The sequence below is a fragment of the Falco peregrinus genome, chromosome 6 (assembly GCF_023634155.1).
Source record: "Falco peregrinus isolate bFalPer1 chromosome 6, bFalPer1.pri, whole genome shotgun sequence".
Lineage (NCBI taxonomy): Eukaryota > Metazoa > Chordata > Aves > Falconiformes > Falconidae > Falco > Falco peregrinus.
Window position 1 is genome coordinate 22,822,317 of NC_073726.1, and position 26,236 is coordinate 22,848,552.

At 47.6% G+C, this 26,236-nt stretch overlaps 1 protein-coding gene across 8 annotated transcripts in view; it reads right to left on the reverse strand.

Annotated features, from left to right (window-relative positions):
• Nucleotides 1-25,771, reverse strand: part of TASOR2 (transcription activation suppressor family member 2) — a 44,294-nt gene extending 18,523 nt beyond the window's left edge. For 2 of the 8 annotated variants that reach the window (XM_055809363.1, XM_055809361.1), the window contains exons 1-13: nt 25,235-25,585; nt 15,260-15,405; nt 13,670-13,765; nt 12,056-12,128; nt 10,561-10,652; nt 9,746-9,883; nt 9,497-9,621; nt 9,377-9,396; nt 9,173-9,272; nt 8,348-8,448; nt 6,578-6,681; nt 3,542-3,614; nt 3,356-3,430 (exon numbers count right to left, since the gene is read on the reverse strand). In XM_055809363.1, the coding sequence (XP_055665338.1) occupies nt 3,356-3,430; nt 3,542-3,614; nt 6,578-6,681; nt 8,348-8,448; nt 9,173-9,272; nt 9,377-9,396; nt 9,497-9,621; nt 9,746-9,883; nt 10,561-10,652; nt 12,056-12,128; nt 13,670-13,765; nt 15,260-15,405; nt 25,235-25,277 (1,186 nt within the window). In that variant the 5' untranslated portion in view covers nt 25,278-25,585. The other 6 variants (XM_055809368.1, XM_055809362.1, XM_055809366.1 and 3 more) reach the window with 5 other exon arrangements.
• Between the last annotated feature and the right edge of the window lie 465 nt (nt 25,772-26,236).

The following is a 26,236-nucleotide window of genomic DNA, read 5'->3' on the forward strand; positions in this document are numbered from 1 at the left end:
TTTTCTTGTTTCTTTTTAAATCTGAATAAATGTAGGGTTGTCTGTGCAGGGTGTTTAGACTAGCACCATTTTCAGATCACTTGTGTTGTTTATGTCCTGTTCACATGCAACTGCCAGCAGCTCCGTATATACCAGCATGGGTGGATGCACTTCACATGAAGATACCACATTAGTGCTCTAGAGTGGGATGGGGAACACAGCCTTCTCCAAGCAGACCTAGGGACCATATAAACAAAGAAAACGAACCCTTGGGTAATTTTCTAAAGCTGGAGGACTGATCCTACTGAAAACAGATGGTACTTCTCATTTCATCAGGACTAACACCCTACCATGTACAGCACACAGTATCATAAAAGTTTAGCTCCCAATAGGGATCAATATGAATAAGTCCCAAGGCTTGAGGGTGCCCACCCTCACAGATGTCACCATAGAAGTAGGCTCTGCTTGGTACGGCAGTGTCCCTTCAGTGTCCACAAAATGCCTGGACAGCCGGTGTGATATGCAGAGCCTGTTGGATGAGCTCCCCTTCTGCCCCAGCCAGACTTATCCAGCTTCATCTGCTGCAAACCAGCAGTCTGATGACATTGGCGCTTTGCACCCATGGGCTTGGCCCATCTGTGTGTTACGATCCGACTCTAAGGTTTCTTTTGGTTGCAGGGCCAGGCTGACAACTCCAGTGCCCTTCCCCATCACGCCTCTTCCCAGCAAGGCAAAAGCATTTCTCTTCCCCTCCCAGATGTGCGATTTCATCGCCTATTGGCATGGCTTGCACTGGCAATGCTGGTCCTTGTTACTGGCACGCCCAGGCATCCCTGCAAGCTGGCTCCCAGCTGCCTGCCTCAGGAACGCTGCGGCACATCTGCACAGCGGGCTTGTTACGCCTGTCCTACATTCCTCCCAGTGGCTGTCTGGACAGGAAAGGAACAGATTCAGAGGATGCTTGTTTCAAAACGCGAAACATTATTCATGCTTTGAGTTGGAGCTGAGTGACTTCAAATGTGTCTGTCCTTCACCCTCCTCTTCTCTTTGCATCTCCCTTGCACCCCTGTCATCTTCGGTGACTGTCTCTTTTCAACCCCAAACCCCTGCACAGCTCTGCTTATCTTCACAGAAAGGAGAAGTCCTGAAGGAAAAAGGGGTTATAATGCCATCAGGAAGAGGTCTTGGACCCAGGGGACTGTCAGGGCTGGCTGGGGCAACGCTGCTTGCGTAAGCATAATGGGACAGCACGTGCAAGGAGTCCTGCTGGCACCAGAGGGGAAACATCTGGAAGCCATCAACATTCAGATCACAACACATAACAACACTGAGCGTTTACTCAACGTTATCCTCTGCCCCGCCTCTTTGCTTTGCCACCAGCTGCTCTGTGGCTGCCCAGGCTTCACCACCTCTTTAGCACGGCCACCAGCCACAGGCAATGTATGCTACAGCCCCAAACCTTCCTACCAACTGGCTGCTTGCTCCTTAAGCCTGGTGCCCACTCCTGACTCCACCACCTTCCTCCACAATAACCCTCTTCAAGATAAAGACCTCCTCGACCTGTTCCCTCCCCCTGCCTACAGTGCTCACAGTCAGCTTTTCAGGAATAGATCTCCCTGCTTTGGAGGGTATTATCTGCCTGTTGAGGGGCTGGTCAGCAAGAGCTCAGTATCTGTGTGGTCAGTTCCCACCTCCAGTCTGCTCTCCAGGCATTCTTCGCCTTCACCTCACCCAACTTCAGGCATCACAGCAACAACCTGATCCCAGGTTTGACCTGGCACTTTGGATCTTCAGTCTGCCCCAGAAGCCTGTCTCCCTCCTACACCTAGAAAAGAAACTAGAAAAGTTGCCACACTAACAAAGCCATGAGCAGTATGTCCTTAAAGTTAGGTCAACCAAATTCAGGTATTAAAGCACCCCACATGGCCAAGTTACCATCATGTCTTCACCTGACTTACAAGCCCACTTTGTATGCAGCTCTTGAAGGAGAAAGTTTATAGCTGGAAGTTGAACACCGACAGAGACAAAGCAATCCATGCTCGGATGTGCTGGTGAGTCTTGTCAGCTCTTCTGCCAATTTATCTTCCAAGGAGGGGAGATGGGTATGTCCTGTGCAGCTCCGTCAGCAATGCAGTCATTTTGCAATGCAACTCACAGAGGCAGACTGAAATACCAGTGTGTGCTGGCACACACAGTCTCTTGGCTTGTCCCCAGGATGACTCAACAAAGAGCAAGCCAGAAGTTATGCAGATCAAAAGCCCCCTGTTTATATGTTGCTTGGGGATCTGCAAGACTAGAAGTATTACTGGTGGAGTGGACGCAGCGAGAAGTGTGCAGATGAAGCTGTCCAGGGGAAGCAGAGCTGTAACTTTTATTTATGTCCACAAGAAGAAATTGTAGTGTGACTACTTCCACATAGACAGTGCAGCAAAAAGCCAACAGTGAAAACGAGGCAAATTCAACAGAGGTTGAAGCTCATTCTTATTTCAAGATCTGCATGTTCAAACTGTGCAATCTTTGTTTTCTCTTACTCAGCACCTCTGTGTTTGTTCTACATGAGAACCAGCACATTTTGGGGCTGCAAACAGCCTGGATTCACCTCTCAGATCCCAGAGCTGTAACTCACCTTGATGGCAGCAAAGCACTGCAGCTCTGCCCCACACCATTTCCCTGCCCATCTCCTTCCCTCCTGTCATGCACCCTGATCAGTCATCATGGCTTTGCTACCAGTATTTACAGATCCTGCAGCAGAGAAATCACACAGTACAGCTCAGCCTCCAAACCCTCTTTAGGAAGCAATGCCCCTTCCCCACCCCTCCTTCTCCCCATGCCAGCAGCAACGTTTCATGGAGTCCAGTTCACTAGTTATCTCAACAGAAAACAATTCAATTATTTTTTAGGGCAGGCTTTTTTCCTGCTGCTGTAGCAAATCACATCAGCTCTATGCTGGGTCCAGCAAGTGCCATATGTCATTTCACCCCCTAAGCATGGCTCCAGCGCACCTCTGGGGATGTAAACCAGGCTCTGCATGAGTCAGACTCCCAAGTGCACGCATAAGACAGTTCAGGGAGTGGATGCTGCTGAGAGGGAGCAAAGTAATTAATTGTCACTCCTATCAACTTCTGGCAAAGGGGCAAGGATGTGCAGTGAATAGGTGAAGCAGGGAACCTGGTTTACATCACCTTAAAACGAGGCATAGCTACAGAGAGAGGGAGAGGACTTCTCTCTCCTCTTTTAACACTCTTTGCACTAAAGCTGTGGGTGGGTCTGAGCAGAGAAATCAGCTCTTATAGATGAACATGTCTGTGAGGACCCTCTGGTGAGGATCCCACACCCAAAACACAGTGTCTGAAGCCAGCAAAGGGAACCTCCCTACCTCCCAGGCACACCGACCGGGATGAGGTGAACAGAAACAGGGCCAGGAGACTGACTGGTTCCTCGGGGTCAAACTCTGAAAAAAAAGCAACAGGTTTTGTTTAGACTGAGGGTGCCCACCCTCTGTCTCTAAAACAGAGCAGGATGTTTAAGCACAGATAGTAGTTTCTATGCAGCCATGTCTTACCATCATCTGATGCCAAGGCGGAAGAGGCAAGGAGGAAAAGGACTCCTTGATCTTGTAAATATTTGATGATTGCCTGTAACAAACACTTAAAAGTTAGAGCAACCACTCCCCTCCCTCCTTAGCACACTTTGTATCACTCAGCAGGACTGTCAACAAGCCCTGATTGCTGGTGAGCGTGTGCCAACACCACCAGCTCATTCCCTGTTGAGGACGCTTTGTTTCATGCTACTTGGGTCAACTGGGATCTGTAACCAAAAGTGTTCCATTTATGTTGTCACATAGCTCTCAAACTCCTTCCATCTATTTCTTAAGAAAGAAATATGTCTAGCCAAACTAGCCGTACATAATGAACAAGGTTAATAATTTTAGTCCCTTCAGTTCAAAAGCTCCTGGGCATCTCAGCCAGGAATTGCTTCCCACAGCTCCAGGGGAAGGTTCTCCCAGCAGGGAAAATAAGGCTGGACCACCAGCGTCTGACAAAATACAACACCATTCCAGCCACAAGCCTGACAGAAGTTAAGGCCATGCAGCTTGCGTATTAGCAGCATCAGTATCAATGAATATGTGAAAATAAAATAACTGCTGAGTCTAAGAGACATCTGCAACTGTCTCAGAGCTGGATGACCGCACATCTAGAAAGATACATGCATTTATGAAGGCTTTTCTTGTGTTTGGGTGTTGCTTGATGCCTCATCGCAGAGCTTGGCTTGGACTGCCTTTCCCTCCATGGGGAAACACATCTTTTCAGGAAACTTAGAGAAACTGAATAACCCTAGGGCTTCTAATGGTCTGTGAAACTTCACTGATCCCATTCACTACATTCAGACATAACAGAGAATTGGCCAAATGCCCACAGCCTCAGTTCTCCAGGACAGCAGAACTTTGGAAATGCTGAACAATGTCAGCGTAAGATTCACTACTCAGAGCAGTAGCTCCTTGCTTGGGTTATCTTAAATCCAGCTCAACAAAGCAGCTGTGGTTTCTCATTGACAGGATGATTTTCAGGCAGGTGAAGAGGAAAGTCAAGTCATTAGGCAGCAGCCACCTGACACACAGCTAAGAGACTTGCTCACGGAAAGGAGTACAGCTAGCCTCAGGCAACCCCACCTGGCCCCAGCCACCCTTTCATTTTCACTTGGGCCCTGCACAAAGTGGGGTGCCTGGCTCACACACCACTGAAAAGGGAAGGAGATGGAGGGCATTCTTCACTTGTGCTTTTGGGAACAGCTGCCAAAGCGGATGCGCCCATGGGCCATTCAACAGCACGCTAAGGGGAGGGAAGAAGCACACCCCAAAGGGGCCGTCACTGTTTCCTCGCTGAAATAAGGGAGATACATTTGTCAAACTGGATTAATCTATGAGGGTGGGGAAGCTCTACAGAAACAATGCTCCTAATGGCTTTCAACACCAAATTGATCATGGCCACAACTCAACCAGCTCATTTCTGCTGACCCCTCTAGTGAGTCCAGCTCTGTTGGGCTTGGCAGGATGTATATTAAATCCTCAGTGGCTGCAAACATGGCGTAATGCACCAGAACAAGCAGTTGTCACAGATCCCAGTAAGAAAAGCACTTGGACTCTGAAAAGTGTTGATTAAAGTATCTTTCATTGGTGAGAAAAGGAGAAGAAAAGAGGGATAAGCTTATGTCCCTTCAGATGCCAGGAGCCTCAAGGTGCAGCATGGACAGATCTGTGCCCCAGCCAGAGGTCCAGCTGATGCTGCACACACAGTTCAGGGGTCCCTGCAGGCGAAGGGACATTAAGGTTGCATTTGCTATCCTCCTTATTTCTTCTCACGTTGTTACCCATAAAAGATAGTTTAATCAATTCTTTAGGGAGTTTGAGTGCTTTTCTTACAGGGACCTACAACAAACACTTGCTGTGGTATGTTACATGAGAGAAGCTGCACATCAGTGGGCAGCTCTTCAACACTGCTGCACAGCGACAACACTTCCAGGCAGTTCACGGGCTGCTGCCAACTTAAGAGTGAGGGGAGGATATGCCCAGCCAGACATGAGTTTACAGCCATGAATTTACAACCCTGAATCTACAGGAAGCATCAGATGTGAGAGAGCAACCAGCAGCAGCAAAGCCAAACCCAACCTAACCACAAATCCTAGTAGAGACACAGGTGCTGTGCTCCACAGGGGTGAGGATTATCCCTTGGAGTCACAAAGAGGTGTGACAATCACACTGGGAACAAAAAGACCCCAGCGTGCTGGGAAAAAGCCTTTTCATATAATATCACAAGGGAAATTCCCCATTAAAAAAAAAAAGGATAAATCTCAACATTTTCAGAGCTCCCAGAAGCCCATGAGGTTTCAGCTGTGTAACCACGAGTGTCCAGCTGAGTGGGGGCTACTTTTCAGCCATGAGAGAAAAAGGCAGGCACATGAAAGTGTGTGTTTTTTGCTTAGTAATTATCATTTTGGCATTGTGGGACTTTGCTTCTGCTTTCTTAAGATATATATGATCCCCTTGCTGTCCTTGTCCACCATGCTGTTGACAGTGCAAGGGGAAAAATCACTAATAAAGACAATAAAATAATCTAATTTGGCATAAACATAGCCAAAGGTGAATTCTGCCTGGCATAATGCCTTCTGCTCAGCAGGGCATGCTCACCCTAGAAGTCAGGTCCCAGCTCATAGTGGGTAATCTTCAGTTAACAGTTTAAATACAGAAAAGACTAAACTATGTTTGAGAACAACAAAGCAGGAAAATAATACCTAACACAAGGAAATTAATTTCATTTTGCATTAGTTCAGAATCTATGAATAATGTTATCAAAAGTTTCAAGAAATCATTTAAAACAGGGGTCCTCAAACTATGGCCCGCAGGCCGCATACGGCCCCACCCCCCCCGGGTCCTCAATCCGGGCCTCGGTATTTACCCGGGGGTTGGGGGGGGAAAACCAAGCAGCCGCACATGACTGCCTGCCACTTAATCTGCACGCTGGCCCCCTGGTTAAAAAGTTTGAGGACCCCTGATTTAAAAGGCCACTTTCCTCCCAGAACGACAATGTTTTAATATACTTACCAAGTCCTTTTCTTTTAGATTTTCTAACAACTGATCCATTTTATATTGATCCTTATTCGATATTTCTACTTCATACAGACTGAAGTAAACACCCTGAAAGCAAACTGCAGACAAAAGAAGAGAGAATTTGATGTTGAAATAGTGCCTCTTGCATGAACTCTAAACAAGTTAAGTGCTCCTGGACCAGGAAGATGTGTGAGCAATCGGTGGAAGCACTGGGTTTAAAAAAAAAACCAAACACCTTTTTTTTTTTTTTTAATACCATATAAGCTGGTATATGCATTCATATTGCAGTGAGTTTCCTTTTCAACCCATGGTTCACAGAATATGTTTCCTATCTTACCCCTGCAGCTAACAGAAGCAATTTAACTAATGCTGCGTGCTTCAACAGAGACAGGGAGCCTTTCAGGAGGAAATACCTCGTTCTAACATACCATATCCTCTTCTACTATGGAGCATCTTTATTCCACACACTGATCCCCAAAGGAGTTTAACAAAGACAAGATCTTGGACCCAACTTACCCTCTGAATTTCACAGCAAAATTCTTCTGTTCAAGTATTTCCTCTCTTGCACCAGCTGATCTTAAGACTGTGGCTCCATGACACCTTCATCAAGTGTTGCTGTGGCCTCCCCTGACTTCTCCTGCCTCCTCCCTTGCCCTGGCACTATCCTGTGTCCACCTGCACTGTGAGCTGAATGCTAACCCCCAAACCAGGCTGGCTGTCAGCTGGCCTGATCAGTGCCCCCGACCTGGCTCAGCAGAGCCAATACATAGATGGGAGGCAACACTGCAGCAGTCCACACTTATTTTGGTGCAAGACGACATGGAAATTTACCTGGACCCTCTGCAAACTGCATGCAGAGCTCTCCATGTGCAACCTGCTGGTATCCATGCCAGTAACCACATCCACTGCAATGCACAGTCATTCACAGCCACTGGGAGCTCAACACCTTGGGGCTGAGAGCTGCCAGGCTCATCAAAACTCCAGCCCAAAAATCAATCAGCAGTATGAACCACAAAGTGTAATTAGACACAGGTCCCCACCTCCCCAGCCTGCACTGACCAGGACAGAGAGTGGTTGACTATAGGCAAGCAGGGTCTCTTAGCTAAGGTCTCAAGCTAAGGGGAGAGTACAGTCCTGCTCCCTCTTCCCCAAATCTGTGCTTTTATTTGCTGATTGCTGAGCCTCTCCCTGCCTCTCCCTAAGGTTTCTGGACTCCTCTCCCCTCTCAGGCTGCCATTCACTGTCAGTCTCCTTGAAGTCAGAAGTAGGTTACCCATGACCCAAAGCTACTGCAGGTAGCCACATCTTTTGGCTTTGGCTGGCAGCTACCCCCACCTGCCCTGATGCAAGACACACTGGGTCAGATCCCAAGAGGTGGAACGTCCCTCACCTCACATGGAGATCATGCAAGATGAGGAAAGTTTGCTCCCTTGCATTTGCTCTCAGTTTCACCATGTCTGGCACCTTGCAGGATGGGAGCCCGGGTCTCAAAACAGGGTCTTCTCACCCTGTCCTGTCCCAGGAACAGGCTGATTAAAGGGTTTCTTTGGGAAGAGGATTACATTGTACCAGGAGACCATGTAAGCGTGGACAGGAAAACATATCTGTGCTGCCTTGGCATTTTTCCTTGTTTATCTGCAATCAACTACCCTTCGAGACACAGCACCCAGTGCCATGTGAACCTGAACTCTGACCCCCCGCGCCAATTCCTATGGCATAGCACAAGTATACGTTACTCATCATGCCGGCAGGTTTTGCACTCACCTTCATTCTCAATGTAATTTCTTTTCCCAAATGCAGCTTCTGGTAGCTTTTTCTTCAAGTCGGACAAACCCATGACATGGGTAATGTCCAGGTTGGGAGGCCTATGGGGATAAAGCAGTAGCTGGTGAGATCACAAGCCTAAAAGGCTCTCCGGATTAAGCACAGAAAGTTCTGGTTGCCCTGTCACCATGAAACCAGAGAAAGTAGCTCTGGAGAACACTGGAGAAGGTGCAGCTTGCTTAGCACTTTGCTGATTTGAGGATCCTGTTTGTAAACATCTCCAAACACTGATATTGTTGACTGTGTTACTGGCTGTTTCAAATTGCTGCCTGCTGGCTGGATTTTGACTGCTGAAGGTTTTAAGTATCTTAGTTTTTTGAATGCTAGTTACCTCAGTGTATCTTATTTGCCATTGTGCTGATCTGTAAACACAACTGGCTGATCATATATGCACCATCAAGAAGCCCACTTCTCACAAGGAGAAGAATCCTAAGCAGGAATAATTGATTTGGAATAAACATCCCAAAGCAGTTAACAAAAACAGACGACAAAATACAGTTGTTTCCAGCTGCAGTTCAGGGCCTGATCTCATGTCTTCATCCAGCTATTGCTGTGACACGGCACCGCCAGCTGCCCAACACCACTTTCCTAACACTGATGATTGCCCCCACAGTGCAGGTGGTAGGCTGGTACAGCTGCATGATGCTGATCAATGAAAGGATGGGGCAGGAGAATCAAAACTGGCTTTCCCTGGTTCAGACACCCAAAGATTTAATGCTTCACACTCCACAAATTGCACAGAAAGAAGAGAAAGGGGCAACTTACAGCTGGGCTGGAATCGTGGAGCTGTATGGGGTCCTTAGGGCGATGTTGCACAAAAGCTGGCCCCGGATGGAGAGCTCCCCCCTCCATGGGCAGTACAACACTACGGGCAAAAGGGAGAACAGCTCAGAGAAAGCAGGAGAAGAGAGAAGGGCAAACAGAGAAAGGTACATTTATAAAACAAACCAAATCACCAGATGCTCCTACCTTTGTGATTAAGTTCAGGTCTAGAGAAAAGGGAGAAAAAGAGGAACATTTAGCAATGGGAAAAGTAAAAACAGCCCACAAAAGCAACTAGGTATTTTGGAACGACAGCAAGTTGCTTACAGGCTCTCTATAGCTAAGACAGGCATTTCCTTCAGCTCCCTGTACCGGCAGGCGATGACTATGTATGGGCAGATCTGCCTTGGCCGCTCGGCAGTGCTGCCATCGGACACTTCATACACATAATACTGGGATGAGAAGGGAAACAGATAAAAAAAACACAAGGTGAGAACAAGCAAGGCACCTGGGCCAACACTGCGTTCCCCAGCAGACCGTGTTTGCTGCCTGCACAGTCCTGTTGCAAACAGATACCTGGCTCTGCTCAAAGGCTTGGCAGTGGCTGGTCTTTGATGGTGTGTTGTTTCTGCTCAAGGCGACATGGCAGTCATAGCCAGGAGATGGGCAGGTATAGCTGGTTGTGTAATTCTCAGAAATCACCTTGACCTTCCCCTGTGCCAGAAAATTAACAAAAAAATTTAAAATAATAAGAAAAATACACATAACTGTTCACAGAAACTTGTTTTAAAAGACCTCCTGAATCCTCCATTTCCCCAAAGACAGTATTGCTGGCAGCCCCGTATTCCCCACCACTGTGAGGGGGTTACATGCCTTTGTGTCCTTCCAAACATGAGGGCCTGACTTGGCAGAACTGGGCACGGCAGACAAATCTGCTCTGCTTAGGGGACCAAATGGGAGCAATGTGTTTTCAGTGTCAGCTACAGAAAGCAGGAACCAGTGGGAAGGGGAGAAAGGGGCCACATGCCAGCCCCGTGGAGGAATAGAATGGGGCTGTGATCTGAGCCACCTTAGGGCTCTCCCCTCAAACCCCCAAAACACATGACAGTTCAGGGAAAAAGGTGACCCTAGGGGGAAATTCTGATCTCAGTGGTAGAATTTGGAAGGTCTTCTGCATCCTCTGCTGCCCTGCAGGCCACCAGTCAAGCCCAGCTGGATCTCTTGCTTTCTAACCTAACACATCCCATAGTAAAAAATCCTGACGAGCTCTCAACAGAGCCTATTTTACACCCCACCACAGTTACAGGCACCATTATCTCCTTAAAAACTCCTTGTACTGTATAGCGGCTTCTGAAAACTGTTCCACATAAAAAGCAAGATTTGTATTTTACCTTAATCAGCTTACAAATGACAATATAGCCTGATTTTCCATGATACCACGGTCTGGGATGAAGACAGTCTGCATACTTGGAAATATAAACTCCTATGAAAACAAAGCAATGCAAGATAATGTAAATCATCTGTTGAATAAAGCTGATTGCCAAAAAAGCCCTAAAGAGGACCCTCTTGCAGAAATGGGAGTCTCTGCAGAGCCAGTGCAGCAGATCAGAGCAGCACTTGCTGCCATAGAAAGGATGAAACTCTTTCTGACTCTTTTTCTTTTTTTGACTGCTGGTATGGAACAGCAATTATATGTTTTTCAGGATCAGCTCTAGGAAATGAGTTACCTTGGGTTTCTCCTGGGAGAAGTAGCCAGCTAAGGTTGGTTTTGCCCCACATTACATGAAAACATACTGAGTGAGGGCTTGTCTCTTACAGGAAGATCTGGTGAAGGGCTTCCAGGTCAGACTCCACGTGGGGCAGGTACTTTGCTCAATATGGAGTCACACAAAGACAATGTAGATGTTTATACAGAGGAAACACACACTACAAGGGTATGATAGCAGGCCCGTGGCATGGCACAGATCCTCCCAAGTCCCTTCCTTGGCTCTTTACGGCCCTTCAGCATCCCAGATGCCAATGTGAACCTTCTACCCTGTGACAAGGCCTATTCTGACATAGCTTGTTCCCATTCCTTCTCCACACTAAGGGCACATCATATGTGGATTTACTGGGGGCATGGGAGGGTTGGCTCTTCACTCCTGCTTTATCTTTGTAGACAAGACGGGTAGAGAAGTACCTGGAGGGGAAACAGGGACTGGGCAAGGGAAGGGCTACAAAGAGATAAACCACAGTATTAATCTCAGTCCATCAGGATTCAGATAATACACCCAGATGAATAACAAGTTCTTGTTTGGGTTTGCATTCACTGCCATTGACTGCTCAACCATTAGGTGTCTTGGCCTGCAAAGACTTCTGGGATGAGTACTGGGAGATGATCTGCTGCTGGCAGAAGAATTTCTCTGAGTAACGTGTCCTGCACTGCACATCTTGAGGCCCCAGACCTTTGGACAAGGAACAAGCACATACTGGAAAGGGCTTTGACATGTCATGATCCGCTCTGGTTATTAACAGGATTGTTGGCAAAAGCTCAACAAATGGACTCTGAAGAGCAAACTGGTGGGAAAAGCTGCCAAAATGCCACTTTGGTGACAAACGATTAACAAGGGATAAAAAACCTGAAAAGGAGAGATGAATTGATGATAACATTCCCTGGGGAAGATCGCATCTTCATCTGGTTGAAGGGGCAGAACGAAAACACTGCTGCTTGCTTGATCCAAACAAATGCAGTTTCCCATATAAGAAACACAGGTATCTCCATGAATCTTTGCAGTAAATAACAAGGCAGTACTAGGAGTCTGTCTGGGTGTTTGCTTTTATTTTTGAAGGAGTCAATATCCCCAGAACAGTGAACAGATCTCTTGACCTTATGAATGGAAATCTTACCTTTTGCTGGGTCACCAAGCGTGGAAATAGAACTGCTGTTTACACGGAGGCCTGTCTGACACACCTCTTTTGCCTTCAAAAGAAGAGACAGCCTCTTTTACCATCTATTTTCAAAGATAAGGGGGACAGCTACTGAAATCTGTAGCACAACAGTTGGTAAAAACACTTGCAACAGGCAAACATGTGCCACAAGTCAATTAGAGACCCTTACAGTCCCAAGACACCTGAGATACAAAGGAAACTAAACACAACGTCCACAGGAAGAAAATTTGTTGTTTCAGGTACAAAATACTTGTTTTTATCAAGTGTTGTTACAAAAACCTCCATGGAAACAACAGCTTAGAAAAATCTGGAAAAAATCCAGCACCTCCAGAAACCACCGCAAGTGTAAGGCTGGACTTTGCACTTTCTTTGTCTGTGCAATTTGTGGAGAGATAAATGCAACGTGGATGCTGTGAAGGCAAAGGATATTTGCTACTCTTGTGTTCACCCCTCCACAGGCACAATTATTCCCTTGGGAGCATCCCACCGGCTTTGATTTAATCCATGTCCAAAGCAGATTCATTAAAGTGTACTAAGTCCAAATACATATTGACCAAGGAGTGACAACAGGAGCAGTCTGAACTCATATTATGGGAGAGAAATAAAAGCAAACCAGTCAAACTGTAGTCAGTCCCTTTATAAGCAACATGGGGCATGCATCGCACCTAACTTGTACCTTCTAAAAGGCAAGCGCCTAGCTTAGACTAAGCCAGCTAGACTTCTCCTCTGAACAATGGAGAGGTCCTCCAGAGAGCAATTTAGGCCCAGGATTTTAGATGCCTGTATTAAATGAGGTCCAGCTGTGTTCTAGAGAGCTCCCTCTTTCCTAGGGTCTGTACCAGGAGCTCAGACACTCGGCACAGCCTGTTAATTTCAAACAGCCAAAACTAAGCCGGACAATTCTTGCACCCAAACTGAGACTGGAAGTGGTTTATTTTGCTGTAGCTCAATCCAAACTGAACAGAACTAAACCACATTCAGGCCATTCTCTTCCTGAACAAAACCATCTCTACTGTGATTTAGCACGGCACCATTAAATCACATTAAAAGTGAATTCCCACTAGATTCCCTGAACATCCTTGTATAGACAAACTCTCTTCACAAAATCAAAAGCATCCTTGAGAAAATGGGCAGGAGTAACTTTCCCAATAGCTATGTCAGGCACTCTCTCCAACTAGCTGGCAAAACCAAGGGAATTTGCCCAAATTACCTGACAAACTCCCATCTTCTGTAACAAAGCTGCTTTTTCTCTTCTAAGCCTACATGAAAGGTTTCACCTGGCTGGTGACAAAGGGAGACTCCTTTATCTCCCTGCAGAGGGCAAAGTAAGCAGCGAAATCTCAAACAGTAATTGATTGGAGAGATGCAAAATAAGATTCATCACTAAAACCTCCCAGGAGCTGCTTTCAGAACTTGTTCTTGACTGTTTGCGCAGTAGTAATTGCACTGGTAACCACAGTACAGCAAGCCAGGACACTTCAGCCAACAGATCTGCTGGGCTTTGGTGGGACAGAGCACACATGCAGGCACTTGGCATCAAACTTCTTAAGCTGAATAAATGTTTCAGATTACCTCTTCTTCATTATCAAACAGGAGAAATGCAAAGGTCTCCTCCAGCTCCTCCTGGCTGTACCCAGCGGCTTCCTTTGCTTGGGCAAAAGCTTTCAGCTGCAGAGGACAACAACACCACTTTGTTCTAGTCTGTTCAAGCCACAGCCAAGTGACACGTGTTCATGGTGTGAGGACAATGTATCCCAAGTACCTCCAGTCCAGGTCAGTACAGGGCAGCTGGCAGCAGCCAGGTAATGCCAGACCCACTCATGTGCCCACATATTATTTCCTCCCCCAGGCACACGCATACCCAGTCTCCCAACACAAGGCCCCCACTCCATGTATCTGTCCCTGCCTTTGTCCCCAGCAGAACATGTTCAATATCCTCCAAGGGACAGCAGGCACATCCAGCCCCACAGTGCCATGCTCTGCTCATCCTAGGGAAGTTCAGCCTTATTCCACCTCGCCCTCTTGCCACACATTGCCAGCTACTGGGGAGCTTGTTTCACTGAGCAGCTGGTGGAGCATCACATCTCACAGCCAGCTACGGCCATAAGAAGACAAATCATCTCAGTCATGGAGAAGATGCCTACAGAAAGTGAGATGCTTGGAGGCACCTCTCTTTTTCTCTCTCCACTGAGAAGGGAAGCCTAGACTATTTTGACTAGAGGCAGGTGCTATCATGCAACTACAGCTCAGACGGTTTGGCTACAGCCAAGTAACACATTACTCCAGTTTCTTTTGTGTGATAATTAAAGCAGAGCATGTTCTCAATGCCAACAGGGAGAACATCATGGGAGCAAACAGACCTGGGTCTGAGTCCAAGATGTTTTGGGGCTTTAATAAAAGAAGCTGTAGAAAGACAGGATTTTTAAAACAGGGTTAGATTATAAGGAAACAACAATCTCATCACTGCTTTTGCTTATTTTGGCTTTAGAACTCACAGGCAAATCAATGAATTACTTGATACCTGCTTTCCCAGTTTTTATCCAGCTCCACAGTGACTATCCCAGACTTAGGCAACCAAAATGTCTAAGCTCTATTTAATTCATGACAACAAACAGACTCATCACCTTCAGTCCCCAGAGAAGACAGCCTGTCTTCCGTGCCAATGACCGCAGGAATATAGGGATAAAAGGCATTTTAAAAGTGGCTCTCTACATGCCCCACTCAGCTGAAGAAAGGGAAATGGAGTTAAATTTTGTGCCTGTACAGGTGTGGGGGCAGATGGAAGAAATACCACGGGGGAAATCTGCCTTGCTGTGAATCAGCACAAGTTTGATAACATTAAAGCTCTCTGCTAGGTATCAAACCAGGATTTAAACCTGCCCTGAAGACCTGCTCCAGGAACTGCTGTTGAATGTTTGTCAACACTGGCTGAATGGACTTTTGTTCCTGATCAGATTGGGAAGAAGTGCAAGAAAGCAAAGAAAAGGCTCCCTTCAGCCATGAACTGCAAATGGGGCTCTGTAAGGCAGACAAATCAGTCACGCGCTGCAAAGGGAAGACAGACCTGCCAATAAACTGGCATTTACAGATGTCTGCAGCTTCCAAAGAAACACCACCCTTCTCCAAGCTGCCAGCAACACCCTGCTCCTCCATCAGCCTTACCTCACTCCGGAAAACATCATTTTCCACCAGAATTGCTTGGCTGTACTGAAAGCCATCCTGAGATGTAGAGTCCAAGTAGGAGCTCTGCAGCACTGAAACTGCTGTCTGCAAAAGGGAACTTGACTCTTCCGACTTCAGATGGAAACCTGGAGGAAGAAAGCAAAAAAGCAGGTGCAGATATTAACTCTGGGTACCCCCAGACCAGTATGGGGCCTCAGCAGAGGCAGGCGGCAGTTGAGTGTGGCTCACCCACTACACAGGGGCCTCATTTAACAAGCCCAGATCTCTATGGAGCAAGATCAGTTCTGTGGCTCCTACTGGGAGCAGCAACTCCTCTCCAGCCATGCAACCCCCAAGTCTTTGTCTGCAAGTTGGATAATCAAGTAAATACTATGATACCCTTCAGCAAGATACTATGATAGATCTGCATGAAATAAACATTCCATCCACACCATAAAAAAGCATTGCCTGTTGCTCCTATTGAATGTAGTAGGACCAGTGGGGTAAGTCCTGGATTCCTAGATGCAGCAAGGGCTGAATCAGCACAGTTTGGTGCCTCTCACTTCACCTTCATGGAGTCTCCTGGTTGCATATCCTTGCTGCAGGCCTTTCCCTTCCCTGTAACATCTTCTTGGAGATGTGTAGGCATCACAACAGAGTTGAAGGTTGTAATTTTTATATCAAGTTGCTGGTTCCAGCTGCCTACAGATCAAGAAGAATCAGAAGTACATCTTGTTCTCAAGCATCTCGTAGCATCACTGATTACTGCTGAAGCAAGAAGGGGGGTTTTGGTGGCTTTGTTTTTGTGGTTGGCTTTTTTTTTTTTAGGGGGGGGGATTTTTGTTGGGAGTTTTTTCCTTTTAAATGAAAGCTGAGATTCTGATCCTTCAGCAGGAGGAATACAGAGCTCTCTGCCAGTGAGTCCTTAAAGTTTTTCCTTGGCAACAGGAAAAAAAAAAAATTGATAGCAACTGCCAGAAGCAAAGCCTTATGGTAAACAATTCTTACACTGAGCACATCAGAGTTTTCTCTTGTGCTCAAGTTACTTAGATTTGTTGCATGCTCTTTTACGGTGCGAGAGTTGATGTTTACACATAGGGAAACTGGTGCATGCTCGGTTCTTTGGGGTTATCTGTTTACTATAAAGATCTTCAGGTCTTGGATGAATGTGGTTTTCAATGCCGAGAGAGCAAGCCTTCCTTCAAATCCTCAATGTGCAGAGCCTTCTCGAAGCCCAAACTCTCTCCAGACATTTCTGAAATAAATCATCCCAGTAAAACACTTTCCAACAGCATCCCAGTAAGAAGAGGTCCCAAAGCAGTTGACAAATAAGTATAGATGCAGAAACAAAGGAAAGCACTGCAGTACTTGTGCTCTTACAACTGTTAAAATCCAAATATTAAATAAAGCAGCCACCGAGAAGCACAGGAAATCCTGGACTCAGTCCCTGTTGCACATCTAAAAACCTTTATTATTGGTGGTGATTCACAAGCTACGAAATTTCAAATCCCAAGCTGAGTTTGCAACATAGACACATTCAAAGGTTTATTTCTTCTGACCAATCACTTTAAGAAACAGAGTAGTTCATCTATAAGGAAAGAACTGCAGAACTGCTGAGGCCTGCCCAAAGAACAGGTTTTGCATGTTTTGCATGCTGGTTGCTCTCTAAGAAAAAACACACCAAATTTTTTGAGAATTGGTGAGTTTTTGTTTTAATGTCTAAAACAGAAAGGCCCACATTCCTCTGGTGGTGAGCAAGACGGCATCTGTTGTAATCCTGCAACCCACTTGGGAGTTTTGCCTCCTATTTTTAAAGGGTAAGTTTTAATCATTTTCTTCTTTTCCACCCCTCAATTAAAAAGAAGACGACAGAATCATTCCCTATGTCACAAATCTTGTTATTCCTCTTGAATTACTAAAAGGCTGAAAAAGGACCTAATATAAGGAACAGGAAAAATAACAGTTCCAACCGCATGCATTAAACTCATTTAGCTACACTGCTCTAAGCCAGTTCAGCCAGTGAGCACTACAGGGCTTAACAGGGGAAAGGAGACAGCATCTGCTTTGTGACATCAAAAGACTGATCTGGACAAGGCCAAAAGTGGGAGGATCAAAAAATTGTTGTGAGAAAAGCATGTATGGTGGAAATGGAAATTGGGAACACAGAAAGGAAAGTCTTTAGAAGTACTTTTGCCTCTCCTAATCTTGTACTGGGATCTTTTATGCCCTCTTGTATTCACTTTCTAAACTTCCCACTTTCAGGTGATGCCTCTGTAATTAGTAGTAGTAGTAAAAACGCAAGTGAAAAAAAGCCTCTCAAGAGCAAAAAAAAAAAAAAAAAAAAAAAGAAATAAAGAGGTCTTCCATTTCTCTCTCAGTATTACTGTTTTCTCTCTTTGAGCATAATGAGGATAGGAAAGGATGTTCCGTTTCCTCACTTTTTTTCCCTCACTTGTCTTCTATTTTGCTTTGTTGGGTCTCCTGCATCCCGTGGCTCTCAAGGAATCAGCCAGGGAGTTCAGACTCCTCCATGTAAATCAGATCAGGGAATTAGGTCCAAGCTCACAGCTCTGCTCAAAGGTTTGGATCAAACATAACATTCCTTTACGCTTCTTGCTGGAGCATCACAACACTTATGTCCAGAACCATCCTCCGAGGAAAGATAGCCCCATGCCCAGCACCTTTTCTGCTACTCTAAACAAGCCCAGCTACCTCAACTGTGCCTCATGTTCCAAAAGCACAGGACTGCAGCAGGTGTAACTTAATTTCACAGCTTCAAGCCATCTCATTTTTCAGGGTGCGATATTCTGCTTCTCCTACTGCCAGCATCTTGCAGCTCTCCAACATCAACAAGTTTGGGGTCTTAGAGCATGAGAAAGGCCATGTCTAAACATGCAAGCTGGGAGCCAGTCATGTGTTTTTATGCTGAGTACGTGAGACACCAAGTTGACAAAGAGAGATTACGGAGTTAAAAACCCCACTGAGTGCAGAACATATATTGAGGGTATGAGGCACTAAATTAGCAAAAGAATGAGATATTCTGTATCATTCAGGGGTACAAGCTAAAGGCTTTTAAAAAAAGGCCTGGGAAGCTCTCAGAAATCCAACAAAACCGGCAGTTTTGCAGATGATAACTCACACATTTGTTCCTCCCTGCAGGTTGAGCTGCAGTGTAAAAATGAAAGTCCAAAAGGAGAAAAAAAACCCACGCTGTAGTGATACATAAATACATGAGCTGACACAATCACAGAGCATGGCACCAAGCCCAGCAGCTTGCTGTGACCCTCATCTCCCCTTTCAGATTTAAGGGGTTCCTTCAGATCTGCTCCCACCCTAAGGAAGGGTCTGCGCTCACACAAATACATGCAAAACCCTGACACATTCCAGGTTTCGTTTACAGGGGCAGAAGGCCCTTGACAGTCTCTGCACAGGCTGCAAGGAGGCAAAAGTGAAAGTGCCTAAACCAGAAGTAAAAGTGAAAGTGTCCACTCCCCGCTGAGCAGCTTAGACATACCACTACCACCATGCAGCATCCTTAGGGAACTGGACTGACTTCTTGCACAGGGTTGGACAGACAGCAGAGATGCACAGGACTGACAGCTGGAGGACAGCTGCAGAAACCCAGCACAGGTCTGTACCAGCACGGTCCAGCTGAATCCACAGTGGGTGTTTTCCATGCCCTGAAAACCTTTGGAAAGGGATTCACAGCCTGTCCTGGTGATTTTCTACCCTGACAGCAAGGGAGAAAAAACAGTCACCTTTGCAGCTCTTAACATCTGTTTTCAATACTGCAAGTAAGGCTGATCTTTCCCTTGTGCTGTGGTTGTGCAGAAGTCGGCTTCCAACAGCCTTGCATCTCTTGGAAGGCTGCTAACCTATTCCTCCCTCTTCCTGCTCTAGACTTAAAGCCAGCTCCTTTGACCTTTCTTCCCCAATCATACCTGCAAATGTCTTGACGTGTCCTGTTCTGTCCTCTGCAAAGCATGGGCTAAAGCCAGCCTGAGCGGACATGCCCAGCTGGCAGACATGCCCAGCCCATCTGCTGTGCTCCCCTTTCCAACCCAGGGCTCCTGCAGGTGCTGGATGCCCATCAGGAAGGCCAGCTGTGGCCAAGAGACACAACTTCCCAAAACCAGGATCCTCTTTTGGCTCATCCATTTTCATGTGACCTCTGGATGGCCTCACCATGCAGAAGCTTCCAAAGTCAGCCCAGGAAGAAAACCCATGGCTTTTGAACTACTTACTTGTAAAGACTTGTACAGAGAAAAAGGTTTGCTTTTCTTCCTGTTTTGTTTTTTTTTTTAACCTTTAGATTTTAAATAAAATGCAGTGCTTGCTGCAGACATTTGAATGCTGTCAAATCTCCAAAAGTCTGCAACCCAGCACAGTCAACACGTACTGAACACTGCCACACTGCTCACCTACAGGGCTTTCAACCTGTCCTTGGCACGGCTGCTCCTGCATGTTCCTTTCCCACAGCCCTTCTCCATCTTGCCTCTCTTCAGCCAGGATTTCCTCCATTTTCCTGGCTCGGTCCCATCGTTAGTATGAGTTGTAACAGCAGGCATCACTGGCTGTGTCAGCTCTGGCACCGCCACATGCCACTCCGTACCATCTACAGTTCATTTACTGCCAGCTGAGACTCCTCAAGATCATCACTCAAACTTCTTTGGGTCTTCTGAAGTCCACTGTCTCTCCCCTGTTTATAGTCTCCCATCCTGATTTTGCTGCTCTTACTCTTTAGTTTTACTTTCTCATCACCTCTAGCACACAGTAATTACGACAATTATATGAACCGTCCCTTTTAACTCCGTGTTATAAAACTCCACAGTACTACATGCTTGACTAGCTATCTACCTGCAAAATTCTTTCAGCTATTATGTGAGATGTACAACCAGTATGACACACTCACCAAACCACTCCCAGAAGTGGGGCCAGTCAGCAATGGAAAAGTCTCACTTCAAAGATGATCCATGTCGCTGAGTCCAGAGTCAGCCAGGCATCCCCAGTGAGCAGGACATCATAGGACATCAGTCCCTAAATAGTTGTTTAAATATACTGACAAAGAAGGATGTCTCTTCAGCCAGCAGTCCTGAGACATCCCTGATAAGCTCAGCCAAAACCTCCTTGATGGGAAGCAGGTGGCAGGACAAAGAAACAGATAATGAAAAACAGAAGTCAGCAACTACTATTCTAGGGACTGATCATGAGGAGTGAATCTGTTAGCAAATGAAAAGGGAAAAGGCCTCCCACTGGGGATGGAAAAGGTGGCAAAGGTTGTACCATGGGCTGTCTGGCAGAGCCAGGAAGGGCTCTAATAACAAGTAGTGCTTTTTTAAGATCTTGCTGTGGGATGCTGCAGAGGAGTTAAAAAAAAAAATCAGCAGGGGGGGAGAATCTATTAAATGCAAAGATTCCACCTCTTCCTCAGGAAGTCCCTGAGCCACACACCTGTTCATGTGGTATGAGTTTTCAGGAGAAAGAACGCTGCACCTTTGTTTACATACTTTTCACCAAGTGGTCACTCCTGGAGTCAGGATACCAGCCAAGATGAATCTTGGGTCTTAGCTGGGACTGTCCATTAAATTAGCACAAGATTTTACCCCTACCCCGACGCATGGAGCCAGGCTGATGCCAGATGATGGATATGCAGTGCCACATTAGTGTGACGGCAGTAGGAAGCATCTCTTACTCTGTGTGATGCTGTCATGGACAAGACAACTTACTGAGTCAATTATCCTGCAACTACTACGGGCCTCCTGCAAGCAAATCATCGTAACAGACCATTACAAACCACCTCTCTGCAACAGATGTTTCCTCATACTCTCAGAAAGAGGGTGGTTGCCTTGCTTGGAGGTTCAAGAGCTCTCCTAACTGTGGAGCTGTTTTTCCCCAGAGGAACCAACCACTCAAACTGCTGGGCAAGGTGGGGAAGTTTTGGATGGCACAACTCTCTAACCTTTGCATTTAGCCGAGAAAAGCAAGCAGGCTAATGCAGTTCTGCTCTCCTAAATTAACATCCTTGGCCTAAAACGCAGGAGTTATGTCCCTTTTTGGGGTCAGATGGTATCTTTTGCAATCTCCTGGTTTGATGTATTTAAAACACTCTTTCATAGCGAGACAAGGTGATTGCTGCCAAACTGAAAAAAAACAGGTGCTGGATTGTATTTTAAATTACATCTGAGATCAGGCAGCCTGGGAATGCAGATATCTAGGCTGCAGGAGCTTTTGTAATGCTTTTAATCTCAGTAACAGAGACTAACAGTATTTTTTTAGATTACTTTTAGGAGTCAGGTGACGCAGGGAACCTCTTGCATCCTCTCAGGAGAGCTACCACTGTCCAGAGGACACGCAACCTTTACACAGACAGGTCCACTTGAGCACTGCCAACGCAGATTTAATCTCACAGCAATATCTGAATTCATCTAGTTGGATGGGGAGAAAACATTATTAGTTTCCTCATGAGTAGGGAAGGCTATGTTCCTACACTATGTAAAAAAAACCCCTGTGTCATAAGGATTCTCAGCAAGCCTGGTTGTTCCAAACTGTGCCCAAAATTCCTACCCAGAGAAGGCAGCCCCAATAAGACTGTACATAATTACACAGAGAGCAAGGGAGCTGGGCTTGTTTAGTCTGGGCAGAAAAGCTGGGGAAATCCAACTGCAGCCCACAACACCCTGACGGAGAGTCACAGAGATGTTGAAGCCTCTCTTCTTGCACCAGCAGATGGAAAAAATAAGGGGAAACATCTCAAGTTGCACCTTTGGAGGCGTTCAGACTGGACAAGAGGATTAAATTTTTTCCTTAGAGAGCGATGCAGCCTCAGAACTGGTCACAGAGAGGTGGAGGTCCCCATTTTTGGCTGGGCAAAGCTACAGCTGCCCCACTCTGACGCTGGTGAAAAATATACTCAGGGTAGGAGTCCTATACCAGAGAAACCTTCCAAGTAACATTTATTTGATTTTATAACCTCCCTCCTGTTAGTGTCAGCCGCTCAAGTAATTGAGGATGTGGTTACTACAGGTTTTCCCTTGTTAATTCATTGCAACGGCAGTTGTTGCTGCCTTTCATATCAGCAGATGCTCCTCAGAGTCCCCTCCTGCCACAGCTCCCCTCTTCTATCATCTCATATAGGGTTGCCACCTGTTGTAGGTTCACTCAGCTGCAGGTGTCTGCAACTGGATCTTCCAAAATCTAGCACCAGCACAAGTATTTTAGCACTTAGACAACTAAAGATAACCTCTTCTTTGCAAAACCATCCAGTCAAGTGACTCTGCATGCTAGTGCAGTAGCTGCAATGGCCTAAGAGTGAGACTTGACGTGCTTTGACCTTGTGGGAGAGCTGTAGACTCACGCACAGCAAAATAAAAACCCACTGATGATGGGTTTACCTTTGCTAGGTTACGTTTCGAGGATCCCTTGCACACAGCCCACAGACACTACATGGAAACCCACATGTTGAAACCCAGGACCCACAGAGCAATATCCAGTCCCTCCCAAGAAACATCAGCCTGCTGCCATGCGAGCTGGAGTTCATCTGCTGCCTCCTGGGACCCTGAAAATTGATGCTGAGAATGTCCTGGATCTAAAGGCCATGAGCTGCCAAGGCAACTGCACACACTGCAGCGATGTCCAGGGCCTCCCAACACATAGGCAGCCTTGTGAGAGCAACAGTTCATGTGTTAAAATGATCTCCCAAAGGCAGAACTCCCCTATTTGGGAAAAGAAAAAAATCCAACCCAACTTGTTTGTGGCTGGAGAAAGCAAACATACAGTTCCCCTGCCCCAAATCCTGCAGCTGCATTCCTCCAAACTGCTGGTTACTTACTCCTTTTGCCTGTGAGCAAGCCTGAAAACTTCCCAAACAGGGATACATCCTTCCTTTGGTGTGGTTTGTTGCATTACTTTTGCTCTCACCATAGATGCTCTCCTACCAGCACTGACTTTCCCCATCTCTTATTCTGCTTGATAAGGCAACACAGTTCTAAGCACATGTCCTCTGTGGACCCTTTGGCTGAGGAAATTACTGAGACACACTTACAGTTTCAAACAAAACCAGAACCAAAGCCAAGTACTAAAATCTCCATGCACACTGACTCCAAAAATCCCATCAGAACTAGCAGGTTCTCACCATCTCACCATCAATCCCCGCACCCAAGAAAGCCAAACTGCACAAAAACAGCACTTACCAAAAATAATAAACATTTCCCTTTCCTGTCTCAACATGATTCTAATCAAGAACAATCAGTTAGTCACTTCAGCAGGTGTCAGAGTGACTAACATATATATTTCATGTAATAAAACCAGTCTATTCTACCAAAGCTGTAATCCCACATGCATTTTGGTGGCCAGCTACAGTGACCTATGCAAGCCCTTGCCCCAGTGCTTCTCTTCCCCTCCTGGCACAGCTGGGGCTGTATAATGAAGAAAGTCAGGAAAGTGCAGCAGAAAATAAAGTAAAAGAAGCTATTTTTAATCCAGATATGTTCAGCAATCTAGACTGCTCCATGGCTCCACACAAAGAATTGTACCAACATAGTTCAAAGGTGGGTGGATGTAAATGTTACGGGGTATTGGGGGTGAGTATCTGGGAACAGGGAACATTTAAGCTAGCTCTGCTACTGCCAAACCCGCCAGGTTTAAGAGGAACACTAAAAATAGACCAAACTAGTATGCAAAACCAGTTTCAGTGCTGGGTGATACAGTGTCTGGTCCTAGGCAAGTATTGACCCTTCTTATCGCAGCAGATAGGGAATTCTCTGACAAAATGATTTTTCGACTGGAAAAACAGCAATTTCTGTGAAATCAGACATTTTCTTGGCAACGTACTATATCTCACAAATTCATTCAGGTGCAGACTGGTAATTTCCAGCCTCAGCCATAGGACAGCTAGTGCCCGCAGAGCCCCATGTCTGGCTCACTGTTCATTACCGGTCTCTTATAAGCACTATAATGAGATCTATCAAGCAGCACTAAGAAACATCCACTTTGACCAAACACTTGAGGTAAAACCATGAGGTTAATGTTCTGACTTGAATCCCCCACAGAGCAGAGCTTCACCCAGCATCTCCTGCATTCACAATGAGCACCAAGCCACCAGGCTACTGATTATTCTGGACCAGGCAGCCTCTATTGCACATTTAAAAAAAAAAACAAAACACAAACGCAAAACCAACGTTGTTCCCATGGAGTAAGGAACACATTTTACAACTGTTTTTGTGCCATCCACTTTCCTGATTGCTTCATCTACCCCAGACTTTTATCCACCACCCCCCATAAGGAGTGCAGGCCTACAGCTCAGCAAGCCCTGCTCCTACCCAAGCCTCTGCGGGACAATTAGTTTGAGGACAATCTGGGTGCAGAACTGTGCAGGACCAGAGCAAAAACATTTTTTTACCCCTCTTCTAGGGCCAATTTCCAGTCCTGCAGGGCAGCACAGCTGCTCCACAGCAGGAGCAGAGGCCTTCCAGCCCCCAGTTCCGTACGCCAGCCCTCAGGAAAGGAGCAGCACACAGCCGAGCTGTTTGTATTTCCACGTCCTGCTCCTGAAGGACACCTGTACTGACCAACACGGCTCCCCAGGGACAGACCGAAGCTGTGTGTGGCCACAAAAAACTGAAAAGGACTGCGGCTCTCCCAGCTGCACCGGCCTTGGGTCTGCTACTGGCACCAGCGGGAGCTCGGAAAAGCCAACGTGGCCTCAGCAAGGCAGCCAACGCCACATTAAAAAAAGCTGTTTTCTAGGTGTCGAAGGCCTCCAGGCGCCCAGGAGCTGGGGGCAGGTGCCTCACGGTGCCCCTCACCCCGCCAGGGGCAGGCACCCCTTCAAGCTCGTCCCCACCGGGCCCCGCAGCCCCGGCTCTGGAGAAACAGGGGCGAAGCCGGCTCGGCCTCTCCTCCTCGGGCGAAGGGTGGGACTGAGCCGGCCGCCCTCCCCGCGGCGCGCCCCGCGACCGCCCCCCGGGCCCCGCTCACCCGTGCCCGGCTCGCCGGCCTCCTCATCCCGCCGCTCGCCCATGCCCAGGACTCGCACCGCACCTCGCCTCTCCCCGCCGCTCCGGCCTTCACACCGCCCGCATGCCGGCCCGCCCGGCCCTCGGCGCGGCTTCGCTCCCGGCGGGGCCCCGGGAGGGCGCGGCGCTACCGGGCCGGGCGGGCCGGCGGGCTCAGGCGGCGCGGGGCGGCACACGAGGCGGGCGCGCCGCGGGCCCCCGCCATCCGCCGGCCCCAGGAAGTGAAAGTGCGCCGCGGAGGGACGGCGGGGCGGGGAGGCAGGGCCAGGCCGGGCCGCGCCGGGGGCGGGCGGCGGCAGCCGGGAAAAAAACAGAAAGTGAAAACTGAACCGGAAAGAGAGGGCGGCCGCGCCCGCGGCCTTCCTCTTCCCGCGGGTCACCGCCGCGCCGGCACCGGCCCTGGCCGCCACCGGCCCCTCACCGATCACCTCCTGGCCCGGGCACCTTCCCTCGCCTCGGTCTTTCCCCCGGCCCCTTGGTTCGGACCTCGCCACTGCTTCTCAAGCCCTGCCCCGATCGCCTCGGCGCCTGTCTGCAGCTCTTTCCTCAGGTTTCCCTCGGCCTTCACCCGCCCTGGGCCCTGTCGCTCACCTCAGCGCCTTCTGCCGGCACCTTGTTTTGGGCCTGCCCTGGGCCCCTTCCCCCGCCACACCTTCCTTCAGCCCCGTCTTTCGGGCTTCCCCTCAGCCCCTCCCTTTGGCTCTTCTCTTGGCCCCTTCCCTCAGGGCCTTTCCCTATCTTTAACCCTTCTGGCCCCTTCCCTCATCTTTCCTCATCCCATTTTCAGTGGCCCCTACCTCAGTGCCTCCTCCTTGGCCTGTCCCTGTTGCTGCTGCCTCCCGTGGGGTGGGGTGCCCACGGGGACCCTCATGGAGCGGCTCCTGGCCCCACTTCACACCAGCAGCCCCTGTGCAGTGGGGTTACTTGGTCACCCCTTTTAAATAGGACTTTCTCCAAGATGTTA